The sequence below is a fragment of the Gobio gobio genome (genome assembly GCF_949357685.1).
Source record: "Gobio gobio genome assembly, chromosome: 24".
Classification (NCBI taxonomy): domain Eukaryota; kingdom Metazoa; phylum Chordata; class Actinopteri; order Cypriniformes; family Gobionidae; genus Gobio; species Gobio gobio.
This window is the reverse complement of record NC_137120.1, coordinates 39,123,788-39,139,309: the sequence shown is the minus strand read 5'-3', so window position 1 is coordinate 39,139,309 and position 15,522 is coordinate 39,123,788. Positions and strand designations below refer to the sequence as shown.

General features: G+C 40.4%; 1 protein-coding gene across 3 annotated transcripts in view; it reads right to left on the bottom strand.

Annotated features, from left to right (window-relative positions):
• Positions 1–15,522, bottom strand: part of adarb1a (adenosine deaminase RNA specific B1a) — an 85,300-nt gene that overhangs the window by 4,893 nt on the left and 64,885 nt on the right. For all 3 annotated transcript variants that reach the window (XM_079807555.1, XM_079807554.1, XM_079807556.1), the window contains 3 exons: positions 14,928–15,096; positions 1,661–1,842; positions 362–540 (listed from right to left, as the gene is read on the bottom strand). In XM_079807555.1, the coding sequence (XP_079663681.1) occupies positions 362–540; positions 1,661–1,842; positions 14,928–15,096 (530 nt within the window). The remainder of the gene's footprint in view (positions 1–361; positions 541–1,660; positions 1,843–14,927; positions 15,097–15,522) is intronic.

Genomic DNA, 15,522 nt, shown 5'->3' with positions numbered 1-15,522 from the left:
TTTCCATTAATTGTTGTTTACTTGTTTGTTTATATCCATAATTAATTGATATACCGGATTCCCTTACAAGAAACAACAGGAATCTTGGAAACTTCACCTGCACTGAGCAGTATCCAGATATTTATTTCAGTCACACAATTTTTGGCTAAAAAGTTACTGAATCGATTTCAAGTCACTGAATCGTTTCGGATCGTATCGTTCTAAATGAACCAATATCGTCCTTGAATCGTATCGACAACCTCAAATCGTGATACGAATCGAATCGTTGTTAAAACAAATCGTTACACCCCTACATTTTAATATACCAAGTTACCATATTAATTAAAAAGTAATCCTTGATTGTTCCATTATCCACCTTTACCTTGGTGTGTAGACAGACCCAGCGACTGAAGAGGGCATGTTTGCAGAGGTGAGACTGTCTTCCAAGGTCATCTTTCCCCGTGGTGGCGTTTATGATCTCCAACCCCTGATCGCCGACCGTCCAGTTTACGCTGAAGTTGGGAGCTTTCCCAGGTTGCCTTGCTTCTGCGTTACTAATACCTGCAGATGAGAGAAGAAACAAACATGGTTGGGCAAAGAGCTGAAAAAACGGATGCAATCAACTAGGGATGCACGATATTGGATTTTTGCCGATATTTTTCAACTCATTCTGGCCGATTTCGATACCGATATATGTTTATTTTTTACATTTGTTTGGAAACCACCATTTTGAGCAAAAAAAAAGTTTTTTTTTCATTCTGGTTTCAGATTTCTGAGGTCTTCTTACTAAAAGGATACTTGTTAAAAATAAATTAAAGTTCTTTTTTAAAATAACAGTATATTAAAAGCGCTGAAAATAACAATAATAAAGTCAGTAATTTTTCACCCCAGACAGATGCAGTTGTAACCTAAATATTTTATTTTTGGGTTTAATGTTTGTTCACATGAAGTGGGGGTGGCATGGCATCAGCTGATGCTGTATTTAGCTTCAGATAAAAACATTCACAGTTATTTTAGAGCTCCTTGGATTATTCTATATATCCTATATATCATCATCCATTTCATAAAATTTTATTACAGATTAATAAACTGTATGTATAAGTATTTAATTTACAAGTGTCATGCTTGTGCTTTGACATCATTACTGCTTTATTTATTCATAAAAAGAAGTAACTTCTATTTATTTGTGTATTCTACTTTTCATTTTATTACTGTAACAACAGCGCCTCCACTATATATAACATTCTCCCGGTCAGGCACTAGGACCTGGAGGAGCTTCAGCTGCTGTAGAGGCTGCTGCGCGCGCTAGAGAGTGTGGAGACGCGATTGTGCTTGTTTTGGGCTAGTTTTGTTGTGAAAACCTGGCAATCCTGCGTTGATTCACAAATTCAAGGCAGCATTTAAAAACTGTCAATATAAATCACCATACATGCCATGCATTTGCTTGTTTTAACTTGAAGAATGAGCACACGGCTGACGTGATCTTATCGCTATAGAAGTCCTTGCACACGTTAGTTATTGCAGGCGCATATCAACACGTTATCGGCATAATCGGCATAATTTTTTCATATCGACCAATGCCGAATTTTATATTTTAAGCGTTTACCGGCCGATTCCGATGTCGTGTCGATAATATCGTGCATCCCTACAATCAACCATTCTTTCATTGGAGATGATTTACCACTAAGAAGGGGTCTGTTAAGGTTGAACTGCTGGGGCAGATCTTCCATGTCTGCGATGCGCTGGTACATGGCTCTGGAAAGATGGTCGGCATGGTACAGACTTCCCAAAATCAAACTGGAGAAATAGATGGGTTCTGTAAAGTAACTCAGAAGAGATCCCTGCACTCCAATCACGTTCCATCTACAAAGGCAGAAAGAAAACCCGGAAATGTTAGTGAAAATACAGGTGTGTGAACCTTGTGAAGTAATAATAATAATAATAATAATAATAAATCTTTATTTTCTATAGCGCCTTTAAATGTACATCTCAAAGCGCTTTACAGAAACAGACAAAACATAGTACACAAAAGTAGAAATAAACAAAAAAGAAACATGAATAAAAAAAGAATGTTATATCAAAAACTATATAAAATTGATACAAACGTTCAATAAAAAGCTACCCTAAAAAAATGCGTTTTAAGGCAAGATTTAAAAATGCAAAGGGATTGAGCTTTGCCATTCCATAATTTTGGAGCTGATGAGGAAAAAGCCCTATCACCCATTAGTCTTAGACGAGTTTTTGGAACAACTAAAAGACCAGTTTCAGATTGACGAAGATTACGCGTCGGAGTTTAGGAGATTAAAAACTCAGACAAATATTGCGGTGCCAACCCATGTAAAGCCTTGTAAGTAAGCATCAAGATTTTAAAATCAACCCTAAACTTGACCGGGAGCCAATGCAAAGACTCCAAAACAGGAGTCATGTGATCTCTCATCCTAGTTCTAGAAAGGATTCTAGCAGCTGAATTTTGAACTAGCTGCAATTTGTTTAGGGTAGCTTTTGACACCCCAGCCAACAAGGCATTACAATAATCAACACGGCTAAAAACAAAAGTGTTCATCAACCTCTCAGCAACAGAAAAAGAGAGCATAGGACGTAATCTGGCAATATTTCTAAGATGAAAAAAAGATGTTTTAACTGTATTTTTTACATGTGGCTCGAATGTTAGATTTGCACTCAAATTCTTCAATTTTTAATTGGGACTCAAAAGTTAAACCATCGGCAGCTAGGGTAACCGACCCAGCATTACGTAGTTGGTGCGGTGAACCAATGAGCATAATCTCAGTCTTCTCTCGGTTAAGACATAGGAAATTTTGAGACATCCATTCGTTTATCTTAGAAATACATTGAGAAAGAAAATCAACAGGCACAATTTCATCAGGTTTTAAGCAGGGCTCTGAACCGGTTCAAGGAACGAAAACGAAAACCGGAAAAGAACGAAATTTTAAGAGGAACAAAAATGAAATCAAAATCAATTTGAATTGTTCTGAACAGAAACGTAAATTTGAAATGACCATAAACCGGTTAATAACGATATTTTATCGTTCTCTTTAATATTTTAATTTGGCAGTGACCAATCATGAATAGAGTAGCTACAGCATGTGACGTTGACGGATGTGTGTAGAGCGCGCATTGACATGCCTCAAGTACATTTCTTTCCCTACTGAGGTCTACAATGAAAGCGCAGGTATTGGAGGACATTCTTTTCGAACGTTTAAATAAGCAGTGCGGACTTTAAGCTCAAATAGTCTGATTTAGGCTAGTTTATAGATTCCGTTTAAGCCTATCCAAGCAGGCTACTAGCATCTATCAAACATTTTTCCTATAGTCTTTCAGATTGCCAATACAGGTCAATGTTTTCTATATAGACGGCTGATGCTTCGTATTAAATGGTGTTATATTGCATTAAATGATGAAGCTTTATTAGCGGACTGAATTTGATCATGTGATGCAGTGTTGCGCAGTGTTTGCTTTGAAATTAGCAGTTGACGGTGCATTAAAAGAGCAATGGTTATCCAGTTTATTTATTCTTTATTCATGCAATTTTTAAAACAAGTCGTGTTGAAAAAAAGTTATGTACAAAGAATGTTATCACTCTTCTGAAAATAATTCGGCATAAGAGCCACTTTCGATTGTCTAACGCTCCATTAAAACAGGTCCGCTGTTTATGCTTTGTAATTAATGCATGTATTTCTGGTTTTAAAAATGTTATGAAATAAATATTCAAGTTTAATTACCATGCGTTATATTGTTATTGAGTGAAAATAAATCTATTTATACATATTTGTTTAAAGTATAGGCTAAATTAAAATAACGTTATTAACCGGTATTTTTTCAAATCAAACCGTTTTCGGAACAGTAATGTTTATTGAGGAACGCAAAAACGGAAACGCTATAATATCGATTCTGCTCGGAGTGAACCCATTGATATTTTTTTCCGTTTTTAAGCCCTGGTTTTATGTAGATCAGAGTATCGTCTGCATAAAAATGAAATTTTAGACCATAAGATCTCAAAAGCTGACCAAGCGGAAAAATATAAATGTTAAAAAGCAAAGGGCCCAAAATTGATCCCTGAGGAACTCCAGACTGCACAACAGCGACCTCAGACCTAAATCCACCCATGGCAACAAACTGCTTACGGTCAACAAGGTAAGACTTTTTTTGTCATCGTTTGCAAGCGGTACAAAATGCGTCACACCCTTTGGACATACAGCATGAAACTTAAGTTGAAGAACAAGCCACAAAGGAATGAAAAAGAAACATATTTACGGGAACCATTGAAATGATCGAAAAAATAACACCTGGAGTCTATAATCTCAATCACCGTAATTTCTTCAAGGCCTTTAGAACGAGTTTTTTTCCAAAGGTGACGCATGAGATCCGAGCTCTCGAAAAGCCTTAGCTCACAGCTGGATGATAACGATAGCGTTTAACTGGAGTGGGATTCTTGGCATCCAACATGAGGCATGCGGATGTGTTTGCGGCAGCAGGCTTCCCTCAGCAGGACGGCTGTTTTTTGGAGGCCATAATCAGAGTTGTAATCAGGGGCCAAATGCCCCTGCTCCAGGGAGCCCCTGCTCTGGAGAGAGCTGAAGTGATTGGGGTTTCAGAGCCAAGAAGACAGCCAATCAGCTGCTTTCTGCAGGCGACAGAATGCTAACAAGATGGACTCATTAAAGGTGGGGGGAGGAATCAAGGATAGGTGTCGACACAAAAGTGGGCCACCTGATGTCAGCCGCCTTTTTTTCTCAATGTGAATCATCAACCGAAGCTTCAGCCATGTTTTACATAGAAAAAAAATGTCTATATACTTCAAAGAAAGATGAAAATCTAAAAGATACAGACGGTTCTAAGCTTAAAACATCAAATAGATGTGTAAAATAAAATACACCCCCACTGAAGTCCGTAATTATTGCATATTTCATTCGGAATTTATAATATAAGATCTTTAAATGAATCAATGCACATTACTTCACATAATACCCTTTTTAATCGTACCCCTCCAAACACTTTGGTTTCATGTCAACTTTTCCCCTTGTTTTTTTTATTTTATTTATTATAAATTATTTATCTGTGCACATCTGTTTTTTTTATTTTTATTAATGTGCCCTCATAATCTTTAATCAGGATATTTGTCAAATTTAAGACTTTTTAAGACCATTATAAATTAAATTTAAGACCTTTATCACGCAATAAAAACACGTGCAAAGGAAATGCAATCACAAAATTACTTGCAAAGCAAATTAATTTATTCAAATTGAACAAAGTTTTAGTAAACTTTCACTTCCTCACAGCTCAATCCCACCAGGATTTCACTATATATATAATTGTTTGTGATTTTTGTGAGATCAAAATGATTTTGTGGTAATTTTCAGAATTTTACGAAAAATGTGCATGTTTTTTCCCCATAATTAGGATTCCACATTTACCATATCATTATGTTAGATGCACAATAGTCACACATGGCAATAAAACAAACAAAATGCATGAATCTTGTTTGTTATAACAAAAAAAAAGGCTAGTCCAGTGGTGTGCTATCTAGCTTTAATAACACGATCGCTTAGGGTGGGAAATATGACCAAAATCTTACAAGTAAACCACAGTAATAAACAATTGCTTAATATAAGTAAAAAGTTCTCAAGTAATCAAGTAGGCTAAACGGTCAGTAATAAAATAAGAACTTGTAAAAAAATGACAATAGGACAAATAAATGCAACAAAAAGATACAGATACAAACAGTGCTTTAAGTTTAGTTAGGCTACTGTTCTTTTTTTCCCCTGTTGTTTTTTTGTTTAACATGAACAACACAGACATTAGCGGGTATAAACTATATTAGATTGTTTTCACTTTAATGGTGATTTCACACCAGACGCGAATGAAGCGTTAAGCACGAGCGATTTACATGTTAAGTCAATGCAAAGACGCAAATAGACATTCTGTGGCGCGATTCGCGTGAATGACATGGCGTGAATTGAGCGTTTCGGGCGCGAAACACGTGAAGCTTGCTCTAGTCGTGACAACAATGAGGACAAAATCATATGTGGATTCCCTGATAAATCTTCGTACTTTATAGAAACAGGAACAAAAAGGATCTTGCTCAATTTGAGCTCTACATAGGGTGATTTCAGGGTGACTGGGACACTTTTTGCCATTGAGATGACTTGGAAAAAGTGTCCCTATCACACTGAATTCACCCTATTGAGACTACAAGCTAGCTAAAGCCGGCAAATTGAGCTTATTCGCCATATCAGGTGAATAAGTATCAAGTCAGCCATTTTGTAACGAGATGAGCCGCTGGCAGAAGCCCCTCCCATGACGCGAATTCGTGTCTGTTGTGAAGTGAATTTCACGCGCGAATGAAGTGAGTAAACTCAAACTGTTCAAGCGTCCAACTACACGCGAATAGCGCGATTTATTCGTGCAAGTCACGTCTGGTGTGAACGCACAGTAAGACCTACAGTAATGGGCAGATCCAATACTAATAACTTTTTTACACACGACATAACCGCCAATATGGACATAGGCTTAATAATGTGTATTTTTGATCCTTCAAGGGCGATAAGCTTAGAAATAGACACATGTTCATATTCATATTCTCACACAAGCGCTGACAGGCGGCAAATGTGTGCACAGAATCCACAGCCAGTCTGAAATCGGTCCGTGTGTCAGTAGCGAATTGAGTTCAGGGTTTACATCGCTTTTATTAACTCTTTTTTAGTGCTGTCAGGCATATCATACTTTTATTTGGTAGAACTGGAGAACTATTAACTGAAGAATAAAATCTGTTTTTTGTGTCTGTGGTACAATCCGAAAGAGACTTGCGCCAATAATAAGATGCATGTTCATTTGTAGTTGTAATACCTTGCTCAGTCCTTCTAGAAAAATGCTGCTTTTTTGTGTGATTCTTGCGGGCAAAAATCCTTGATTATGCGGCACATTTTCTTAAAAAATGCGGGATATTTATGCAATTTTATGCGATGAAATTGCGGGATCTTGCATAAACTGCGGTTTGATGAAAAATAGAAAAAAAGCACTACATCACAGAAAGTGCTGGGAATATTTAAGTTCTCATCTTCTTTTATTGAAGACCTTAATAAACACATGGCTCAAATTGACAAAACATGGAGTCAAACAAGTTCTGTAGCTTTATAAAAGAAATATGCTACAACTTCTGAAAAAATGAATAAATAAATTCCTGTAGACCCATAAAAGGTACTTAAGACGTCGTTACAAAGTCCATCTCACTACAGTGGTTCTACAATAACTTAATGAAGCAACGAGAATAGTTTTTGTGCGCAAAAAAACCTAAATAACGACTTCGTTTTCAAAACACGGCATCATGAAGCTTCGAAGGGTTATGAATCAGCGAGTCGATTCATGATTCGGATCGCGTGTCAAACCACAAACTGCTGAAATCACGTGACTTTGGCGATCCAAACCGCTGAATCGACTGATTCATAACGCTTCAAACCGCTGAGTCGACTCACTGATTCATAACATTTCAAACCGCTGAATCGACTCACTAATTCATAAAGCTCCAAACCGCTGAATCGACTCACTAATTCATAACGCTCCAAACCGCTGAATCGACTCACTGATTCATAACGCTCCAAACCGCTGAATCGACTCAATGATTCATAACGCTCCAAACCGCTGAATCGACTTACTGATTCATAACGCTCCAAACCGCTGAATCGACTCACTGATTCATAACGCTCCAAACCGCTGAATCGACTCACTGATTCATAACGCTCCAAACCGCTGAATCGACTCACTGATTCATAACGCTCCAAACCGCTGAATCGACTCAATGATTCATAACGCTCCAAACCGCTGAATCGACTTACTGATTCATAACGCTCCAAACCGCTGAATCGACTCACTGATTCATAACGCTCCAAACCGCTGAATCGACTCACTGATTCATAACGCTCCAAACCGCTGAATCGACTCACTGATTCATAACGCTCCAAACCGCTGAATCGACTCAATGATTCATAACGCTCCAAACCGCTGAATCGACTTACTGATTCATAACACTCCAAACCGCTGAATCGACTCACTGATTCATAACGCTCCAAACCGCTGAATCGACTTACTGATTCATAACGCTCCAAACCGCTGAATCGACTCACTGATTCATAATGCTCCAAACCGCTGAATCGACTCGCTGATTCATAACGCTCCAAACCGCTGAATCGACTCGCTGATTCATAACGCTCCAAACCGCTGAATCGACTTACTGATTCATAACGCTCCAAACCGCTGAATCGACTCACTGATTCATAACGCTTCAAACCGCTGAATCGACTGATTCATAACGCTTCAAACCGCTGAATCGACTGATTCATAACACTCCAAACCGCTGAATCGACTCAATGATTCATAACGCTCCAAACCGCTGAATCGACTTACTGATTCATAACGCTCCAAACCGCTGAATCGACTCACTGATTCATAATGCTCCAAACCGCTGAATCGACTCGCTGATTCATAACGCTCCAAACCGCTGAATCGACTCGCTGATTCATAACGCTCCAAACCGCTGAATCGACTTACTGATTCATAACGCTCCAAACCGCTGAATCGACTCACTGATTCATAACGCTTCAAACCGCTGAATCGACTGATTCATAACGCTTCAAACCGCTGAGTCGACTCACTGATTCATAACGTTTCAAACCGCTGAATCGACTCACTAATTCATAACGCTCCAAACCGCTGAATCGACTCACTAATTCATAACGCTCCAAACCGCTGAATCGACTCACTGATTCATAACGCTCCAAACCGCTGAATTGACTTACTGATTCATAACGCTCCAAACCGCTGAATCGACTCACTGATTCATAATGCTCCAAACCGCTGAATCGACTCGCTGATTCATAACGCGCCAAACCGCTGAATCGACTCGCTGATTCATAACGCTCCAAACCGCTGAATCGACTCGCTGATTCATAACGCTCCAAACCGCTGAATCGACTCACTGATTCATAACGCTTCAAACCGCTGAATCGACTCGCTGATTCATAACGCTCCAAACCGCTGAATCGACTCGCTGATTCATAACGCTCCAAACCGCTGAATCGACTCACTGATTCATAACGCTCCAAACCGCTGAATCGACTCGCTGATTCATAACGCTCCAAAACGGCTGAATCGACTCACTGACTCATAACGCTCCAAACCGCTGAATCGACTCACTGATTCATAACGCTCCAAACCGCTGAATCGACTCGCTGATTCATAACACTCCAAACCGCTGAATCGACTCACTGACTCATAACGCTCCAAACCGCTGAATCGACTCACTGACTCATAACGCTCCAAACCGCTGAATCGACTCACTGATTCATAACGCTCCAAACCGCTGAATCGACTCGCTGATTCATAACACTCCAAACCGCTGAATCGACTCGCTGATTCATAACGCTCCAAACCGCTGAATCGACTCGCTGATTCATAACGCTCCAAACCGCTGAATCGACTCACTGATTCATAACACTCCAAACCGCTGAATCGACTCACTGATTCATAACACTCCAAACCGCTGAATCGACTCGCTGATGCATAACACTCCAAACCGCTGAATCGACTCGCTGATTCATAACACTCCAAACCGCTGAATCGACTTGCTGATTCATAACACTCCAAACCGCTGAATCGACTCACTGATTCATAACACTCCAAACCGCTGAATCGACTCGCTGATTCATAACACTCCAAAACGGCTGAATCGACTCACTGACTCATAACGCTCCAAACCGCTGAATCGACTCACTGATTCATAACGCTCCAAACCGCTGAATCGACTCGCTGATTCATAACACTCCAAACCGCTGAATCGACTCACTGACTCATAACGCTCCAAACCGCTGAATCGACTCACTGACTCATAACGCTCCAAACCGCTGAATCGACTCACTGATTCATAACGCTCCAAACCGCTGAATCGACTCGCTGATTCATAACACTCCAAACCGCTGAATCGACTCGCTGATTCATAACACTCCAAACCGCTGAATCGACTCGCTGATTCATAACGCTCCAAACCGCTGAATCGACTCACTGATTCATAACACTCCAAACCGCTGAATCGACTCACTGATTCATAACACTCCAAACCGCTGAATCGACTCGCTGATGCATAACACTCCAAACCGCTGAATCGACTCGCTGATTCATAACACTCCAAACCGCTGAATCGACTCACTGATTCATAACGCTCCAAACCGCTGAATCGACTCACTGATTCATAACACTCCAAACCGCTGAATCGACTCACTGATTCATAACACTCCAAACCGCTGAATCGACTCACTGACTCATAACGCTCCAAACCGCTGAATCGACTCACTGATTCATAACGCTCCAAACCGCTGAATCGACTCACTGACTCATAACGCTCCAAACCGCTGAATCGACTCACTGATTCATAACGCTCCAAACCGCTGAATCGACTCACTGACTCATAACGCTTCAAACCGCTGAGTCGACTCACTGATTCATAACGCTCCAAACCGCTGAATCGACTCGCTGATTCATAACACTCCAAACCGCTGAATCGACTCACTGACTCATAACGCTCCAAACCGCTGAATCGACTCACTGATTCATAACGCTCCAAACCGCTGAATCGACTCGCTGATTCATAACACTCCAAACCGCTGAATCGACTCACTGATTCATAACACTCCAAACCGCTGAATCGACTCGCTGATTCATAACACTCCAAAACGGCTGAATCGACTCACTGACTCATAACGCTCCAAACCGCTGAATCGACTCACTGATTCATAACGCTCCAAACCGCTGAATCGACTCGCTGATTCATAACACTCCAAACCGCTGAATCGACTCACTGACTCATAACGCTCCAAACCGCTGAATCGACTCACTGATTCATAACGCTCCAAACCGCTGAATCGACTCGCTGATTCATAACACTCCAAACCGCTGAATCGACTCGCTGATTCATAACACTCCAAACCGCTGAATCGACTCGCTGATTCATAACGCTCCAAACCGCTGAATCGACTCACTGATTCATAACACTCCAAACCGCTGAATCGACTCACTGATTCATAACACTCCAAACCGCTGAATCGACTCGCTGATGCATAACACTCCAAACCACTGAATCGACTCGCTGATTCATAACACTCCAAACCGCTGAATCGACTCACTGATTCATAACGCTCCAAACCGCTGAATCGACTCACTGATTCATAATACTCCAAACCGCTGAATCGACTCACTGATTCATAACACTCCAAACCGCTGAATCGACTCACTGACTCATAACACTCCAAACCGCTGAATCGACTCGCTGATTCATAACACTCCAAACCGCTGAATCGACTCGCTGATTCATAACGCTCCAAACCGCTGAATCGACTCACTGATTCATAACACTCCAAACCGCTGAATCGACTCACTGATTCATAATACTCCAAACCGCTGAATCGACTCGCTGATGCATAACACTCCAAACCGCTGAATCGACTCGCTGATTCATAACACTCCAAACCACTGAATCGACTCACTGATTCATAACGCTCCAAACCGCTGAATCGACTCACTGATTCATAACACTCCAAACCGCTGAATCGACTCACTGATTCATAACACTCCAAACCGCTGAATCGACTTACTGATTCATAACGCTCTAAACCGCTGAATCGACTCACTGACTCATAACGCTCCAAACCGCTGAATCGACTCACTGATTCATAACGCTCCAAACCGCTGAATCGACTCACTGACTCATAACGCTCCAAACCGCTGAATCGACTCACTGATTCATAACGCTCCAAACCGCTGAATCGACTCACTGACTCATAACGCTCCAAACCGCTGAATCGACTCACTGATTCATAACGCTCCAAACTGCTGAATCGACTCACTGCCTCATAACACTTCGAAGCTTCATGATGCTGTGTTTTGAAATCGGTCAACACACGGGAAACTGCTTTGCTTTGGTCTTTTGCTGTTATTTTTGTTGGCCAATGGGAATGTGCGAGCTTCATCATGGCGATATCTATGGTTTCTCCACGGGGGTTTGCAGCTTTTCGATGACGTTCGCGTCGGGTAATTACGTCACTTCAAAACGTTCCCATGGCAATAGTGGGAAATGGCGGCTCTTGTGTGAAGTAAACGAACATTTTTCAACTTTCTGCTAATATATGTGACTTTTTTTGCAACGAAAATGCGGGGATTATGAAATCATGCTAGCCTCACATATTTTGCACACGGAAATAGGTAATTTATGCGGCGAAAGAGCGGCATATTTGAAAAAATGCGGCCCCCGCATAAATATGCAGACCTTGGCTTATTATGCATTAAATCATGCGATCGCATAATCGCGTTTTTCTGGAGGGACTGCTTGCTTAATCAAAATAACTTCCCCTCTGTCTTGCAGCAACATCTCTCTGAGGGCAGGGCAACCGGTCACGTGATGATATGCATCAATAGCAAACCAAAACCATCTATTATATTCCCCATAAACAAAATCAAGTCCTGCCTTACATTTTGTTCTGGTTTGAGAAGTCGTTTCAATCAGATATACGTCACAATAAGGAGAAAAACTCACCACTTCGGTTTCAGAAAGGCAATTGAGAACACAGGGCTCCAGACTAACTTTTTTCACTAGGGGCACAACTGAAAATTTTAGGGGCACAACCAGAAATTTTAGGGGCGCACACCGTAAATCAACATGCTAACCAAATCTACTAATGTCCACTGTATTACTAATAGGAATCTGTATCGTTAAGGTTTTAACGGTATTACTACTCTTACCAATACTGCTTATCGATCCGGTACTTTAACGGCATTCTTACCGGTTCTTTTTTTAATGAAAAGAAAAAAAAAACTTAATTAAGAACATAATTAACATGGCTTTTATAATCTGAAAAGTAAAATATCTATAGCAAAAGAAACAGCAATGTTTGAACAAAAATATAAAAAATCTATTTTGACCAGTGTGCAGGCATTCGGAAGATCTGCTAACATTAATATTGCAGTAAAGAACAAACCTACAAAGAAATCTAATAAAGTAATGAAATGTAAAATAACACTGCAGAGTTTTCACTGTATAAATTGATAGATTAATGCTTATAAAAGATAAAGTTATTCATTCAAGAGATGTGAATATTTTCTCTTTGCCTTTGTTTTGAATGAATGGCTCAATCGTCAGCAGGTTTATTAGACGCTGCCCCTTTAAGACCGAATGCAGAACTAATAATCTCATATTCTCCTATTTCTCCAAACTATTTACGCCCATTTAAGATATAAACTGTTAAAGTAACTACTCTCCAATCCGGTCATTTTGACACCGGCTATTTGTTTATTTGATGGCACACAAAGTCTGAAGTGCAAGTCGGTCCATTTCGCAGCACACACACATAAACACACATGGAAACAGCGTCTCTTGCGCGGATTATTGTGCATTTAATAGCTGTTTATTATCAAACATCCCGCAGTTTAGCAACAGTAGAGACTGCAGTTTACAACAATCACTGAATCTGACGTTAAGTTTAGGTTTAGGGAGAAATGACGGCGCAGCTGTGAAGGGAACGATGAGCTCGACAAACACGGCTATAGGAAGAGTTTTACCTCATATCATCTTGTTATAATTATTGGAAGCCGAAATCGAAAATAAATGTATTTTAATATCACAGCACATCCCTAAAGTTTAAGCAGACTAAACTTTTGTGTAGTTCTCTTGGCCATCGTCACTCATTAAACTGACTGTGAGTTGTGTTCGCTGAGGCTTTCTCTCTCTCTCTGGATTGCGAATAGCAAAAATGCATCACGGACAAATGGTTTAATATTATCTCATATAGAAACGGCTGGCAAAGATAGAATTTGACAGATATAACGTCTATTAATTATAAATAGTAAGTGTATTTTCTTAATTTCTCCAGTACCGACCGCAGGCAAATTTACTGGTCGCACTCTCAAATTTTAGTCGCAGTCTGGAGCCCTGGAACACAAATTTTGTATTTAAGGGTTAGTTCACCCAAAAATGAAAATGCTGTCATTAATTCCTCACCCTCATGTTGTTCGACACCCGTCAGACCTCCGTTCATCTTCAGAACACAAATGAAGATATTTTAGTGTAAAGCTGATGCTGAGAAAGGCTTCAGATAGGCCTCCATTGGCATTCAGTACATTCACACTCACAAGATCCATAAAAGGCACTAAAAACATCATTACAAAGTCCATCTCACCACAGTGACTCTACAATAATTTTACGATGCGACGACAATAGTTTTTGTGCGCAAAAAAAAATCAAAATAACACCTTTATCCAACTTGTTCTTGTCTTCCGTGTGTGTCTCCACGACGCATGCGCGAGAATATGACGCAGATCCGGCGTTCGGACACATGACCCAGAAGAGATTTGTTTACGAGCAGAGGAAGACGCGCGTGTCTAAGCTGTTGAATTCTACATTGATCGTGCTTTAGGTCTTGCCGTAGTTCTCAAAATGGGGCTAAAGTGTGCATTTCATGGATTCCCGAACGCCGGATCTGCGTCATATTCTCGCGCATGCGTCGTGGAGACACACACGGAAGTCGAGAACAAGTTGGATAAAGGTGTTATTTTGATTTTTTTTGCGCACACAAAAACTATTGTCGTCGCATCGTACAATTATTGTAGAGTCACTGTGGTGAGATGGACTTTGTAACGATGTTTTAAGTGCCTTTTATGGGTCTTGTGAGTGTAAATGTGCTGAATGCCAATGGAGGCCTATCTGAAGCCTTTCTCAGCATCAGCTTTACACTAAAATATCTTCATTTGTGTTCTGAAGATGAACGGAGGTCTGACGGGTGTCGAACAACATGAGGGGAAGTCATTAATGACAGAATTTTCATTTTTGGGTGAACTAACCCTTTAAAATGTGAATGTGATTCTACTTCAGGTCTCTTTTGATGGCATCCTACCTTGCAATCTTGTCGCTACATGACATGGTTAGCAGTCGCTCTCCTTGCAAGACTCCATCCCAGGTCTGAATGGTGTTACTCGTACGAACGGGTATCGTACCTTCTCCAGACTCGATCTTGGTTCGCAGTTGTCCACGGGCTTTGCGGTTTGGATGTCGGTCACCCTGGTCTGCCATGAAAGAGAATAGAGTTTAGTTTACTACTTTTTAAAAGCCTGACCTTATTTTATAGCCTGGTCCTACCAGACTCTCGTACATTTGTTCAGAGAGTCTGGCCTACTCTCCATTGACAAGTGTTCACTTCCTTGAAGGCGGGAACTCTGTTGAAGTTTAAAACTATTGGATCTGCCATAACCAATCGCTAACGTTTGGTCGTGACTAGGGATCGACCGATATGGATTTTTTAGTGCCGTTACCGATTTTTTTCATCAGCCTTAGCCGATGAGCGATACGGGCTGCCGATTTTCTTGAGCCGATATTTGGAGCCGATACTGCTTTTGCTCCCTCAATTTACAACATAAAAATGACACAATGATCATGATGATAACAATTTAAAATGTACAATTTAAAAAAGAAACATTTATTGAACTATATTT